General features: G+C 40.8%; 1 protein-coding gene across 1 annotated transcript; it reads left to right on the top strand.

The window, feature by feature from the left end:
• The first annotated feature begins 1,631 nt into the window (after nucleotides 1-1,631).
• LOC122913742 (60S ribosomal protein L23a-like) lies at nucleotides 1,632-2,102 on the top strand. Its single transcript, XM_044260376.1, has one exon. It carries the CDS (start codon nucleotides 1,632-1,634, stop codon nucleotides 2,100-2,102), a length of 471 nt encoding a protein of 156 aa, XP_044116311.1.
• The last annotated feature ends 1,675 nt before the right edge of the window (nucleotides 2,103-3,777 follow it).

Below are 3,777 nucleotides of genomic sequence, written 5' to 3'. Positions count from 1 at the left end.
TCCTCTTTCTCTACCCAGCACCTGTCATGAAATCTGAACATATTTTCCATTATATATATATATATATATATATATATATATATATATCTTTTTTTTTTTAAAGATTTTTATTTATTTATTTGACAGACAGAGATCACAAGTAGTCAGAGAGGTAGGCAGAGAGAGAGAGAGGAGGAAGCAGGCTCCCTGCTAAGCAGAGAGCCCGATGCGGTACTCTATCTCAGGACCCTGAGATCATGACCTGAGTCAAAGGCAGAGGCTTAACACACTGAGCCACCAGGCGCCCCCATTATATTTTTGTAGAGAAGGAGGACGGGAGGAACCAAGCGCTCAGCTTCTACTTAATAAATTTGGGTGCATCACAGTTTGCTTTCTTTAAGTCTTTTCCAGACATTTCTAACCACAGAATTTCTACAAACTGTGCTAAGAATCTTCAACTAAATCGAGTGGAGAGTGTTTGCGGGTTCTGGTTTTAAAAAGCAGACTGGGAGGAGTGACATCAGCAGGATGGCGGAACAGGATGGCCTACGCCCTCCTTCCCCCAGAAACACAGATTTTTTTTTTTTTTTAAAGATTTTATTTATTTATTTGAGAGAGAGAGACAGTGAGAGAGAGCATGAGCGAGGAGAAGGTCAGAGAGCGAAGCAGACTCCCCATGGAGCTGGGAGCCTGATGTGGGACTCGATCCTGGGACTCCAGGATCACGCCCTGAGCCGAAGGCAGTCGTCCAACCAACTGAGCCACCCAGGCATCCCCAGAAACACAGATTTAACAACAAACCAACAAAATACCTTGGTGAGAAATGCAGAAGCTAATTAAAAGGTTCCTGCACCACAGGTGAGCATGAAGCCGACCACATCGAGAACCAGCAGGTAATTCACGACACTCTCCTTCTACTCTCTCATTAGGGTCTTACACAGACAAATATACAGACAAATATAGAAGCCTGTGGTATTATAAGGTAGATGAGTAAATCCCTTATCAATATGTACAGAATATTGCTAAAAGCACAAAAAGTGATTATAAATCTATGCTAATAGATATGCAATATAAAAAGAAATAATTTGTGTCATCAATAATGTAAGACACAAAACTACTTCAAAATGGATGAAAGACCCATAAGTAAGACCATAAGTAAGACCTAAAACTATCAAATTCCTAAAATAAAACATAGGGAAAGAGCCTCAGAACTCTGAATTGGGCAGTGACTTCTTGGATATGACACCAAAAGCACAAGCAACAAAGTAAAAACCAGGCAAATGGCACTGCACCAAATTCAGAAACTTCTTCACATCAAAAATAACAGTAATAATAATAACCAGGGTGAAAAGTGAACCTACAGTATAAGAGAAAATAAATACAAGTCATATATTGGATAGGGGTTAATATCCTGAATGCAGAAGAAACTTGTACAACTCAACAATAACAGAAGTTAACAACCTGATTAAACAATGTGCAAGGAACTTGAATCTATCTTTCTCCAAAGATACACAAGTGACCAATAAGCATCTGAAAAGATGCCCAATGTCACTAACAGGAAATGTAAATCAAAACCACAATGAGATGCCGCCTTCCATCCATCAGGAAGGCCATTATCAAAAGAACAGTGAGTGGAAAACCCTTTTACGAAGATGGCGTCGAAAGCTAAGAAGGAAGCTCCTGCCCCTCCCAAAGCCGAAGCCAAAGCAAAGGCTTTGAAAGCCAAGAAAGCGGTGCTGAAAGGCGTCCACAGTCACAAAAAAAAGAAGATCCGCACATCACCTACCTTCCGACGACCCAAGACTCTGCGTCTCCGAAGGCAACCCAAATATCCTCGAAAGAGCGCCCCCAGGAGAAACAAGCTTGACCACTATGCCATCATCAAGTTCCCCCTGACTACTGAGTCAGCCATGAAGAAAATAGAAGACAACAACACACTTGTGTTCATTGTGGATGTCAAGGCCAACAAGCACCAGATCAAACAGGCTGTGAAGAAGCTCTATGACATTGATGTAGCCAAGGTCAACACCTTAATCAGGCCTGATGGAGAGAAGAAGGCATACGTTCGGCTGGCCCCTGACTATGATGCTTTGGATGTTGCCAACAAAATTGGGATCATCTAAACTGAGTCCAGCTGGCTAAATCTAAATACAGTTTTTTCATGATAAAAAAAAAAAAAAAAAAAGAACAGTGAGTAAGTATTGGCAAGGATGTGAAGTCGGAACCCTGGCGCACCGTCTGTGGGAATGTGAGATGGTGCGCCATTATGTTAAACAGTACAGAGGTGCCTCAGAAAATTAAAACTAAAATGACCATGACCCAGCAATTCCCCTCCTGGGTATATTCCCAGATGAACTCCAAGCAGGATCTTTAAGAGATATTGCACATCCGTGTTCGTGAAAGCATTATTCCCAATAGCCAAGAGGTAGAAGGAACCCAAATATTCACTGAGAGATAAACAGATGAAGAACACGTGGTTTTTACATACACTCGGATACAATGCAGTCTTTAAAAAGAAGGAAATCCTATCAGGCTTCAGCATGGATTAACCTTAAAAACAGTTATGCTAAGTGTAGTCAGGTGCAAAAGGACAAATACTGTACATTCTGCTCATATGAAATACATAAAATAGTCAAAATCATAGAAGCAGAAAACAGAAAGGTGGCTATCGAGGGCTGAGGAAAGAGGGAAGGGGAGGTAACGTTTAGTGTACACAGAGTTTCAATATAGAAAAATGAAAAAGTTCTAGAGATTGGCTGTGAATACGCAAATATACACAAATATACTTAACATTACTAAACCATACACTTAAAAAGGGTTACGATGGTATTAATGTTATGTGTTCACACAATACAAAAAATTTAAAAATTTTTGAAGTTAGATTTGTTAAATTTTCATTTGAAGTAGTTTGTTAGGTTGCTTTTCCTTGGGTAATATTTTTGGGGAAAAAAATACTTTAGTTCAATTTTAAAAAGTACTTAGATTCAATTTACCATTCAGCAAAATAAACCATTCTAATTCAGGCTCTATTCCTAACTGGGGTCAGGCGGACTTGGATGGAAGATAGTCAATCTAACTTAAGCCCGCCTGTGGCTATTCTGTGGGGTTTATTCTGCTGACTTCCAGCACAATGGGGCTAAAAACACTATTGATCACAGCCCTGATTTCCTAAAAATGTCAGGGACATTTTACACTTTTTCTCTGAGGTATTAAATATCAGGCCTGCCATTAACCAGATTGTGATAACAGACACAATAAAGCCAACTGCAAAGTTAACATTAAAGAAAATTTCTCCAAAGGTCATGCTGCAGCTATAGGATATCATAACGACCCTCTTCTTTGAGGGCTACTGATTTTTTCACAAAAGATGTGCCCAGCCCAGCTCTGCAACTTCCACCTCACCGTGACAGCCAACAGGCCAGAGATGATTCCTACCTCCTCTAACCCAACCGGAAAATCACAGAACACAAGCACAAGTCTCGTTTAAAAGAATAATTAAGTAAATAAAATTCTCCCTGCTCTTTCTTAGGGAGAGACCCCTCGGGGCTTTACCTCGCACACGCTCCCTCACTGTGTTAAGTCCATAGACCTGCTTTGCTGGACAAAAGTTTGCCCCTGGGGGTCACAGCGCTGTTGGTATTGTTTACCTTGCTTATGGGAGAAGAATGCTTCCAACAGATCTCAAACCTGCAGACTTAGGTAGAGGGGTTTGTTCCACCCCTCAAGTAAAGGTAAAGTCCGAGATTTGCAAAGACCATTCTTATCTCCTGTTCTGGCTCACCACGGACCAGCGCACCA

Source organism: Neovison vison, chromosome 7 (assembly GCF_020171115.1).
Source record: "Neovison vison isolate M4711 chromosome 7, ASM_NN_V1, whole genome shotgun sequence".
Taxonomy (NCBI): domain Eukaryota; kingdom Metazoa; phylum Chordata; class Mammalia; order Carnivora; family Mustelidae; genus Neogale; species Neogale vison.
This window is presented reverse-complemented; position numbering and strand designations above follow the sequence as displayed.

What these genes read in the sequence shown, in the direction of transcription:
- LOC122913742 (XM_044260376.1), top strand. Translation starts at nt 1,632, where the DNA reads ATGGCGTCGAAAGCTAAGAAGGAAGCTCCTGCCCCTCCCAAAGCCGAA.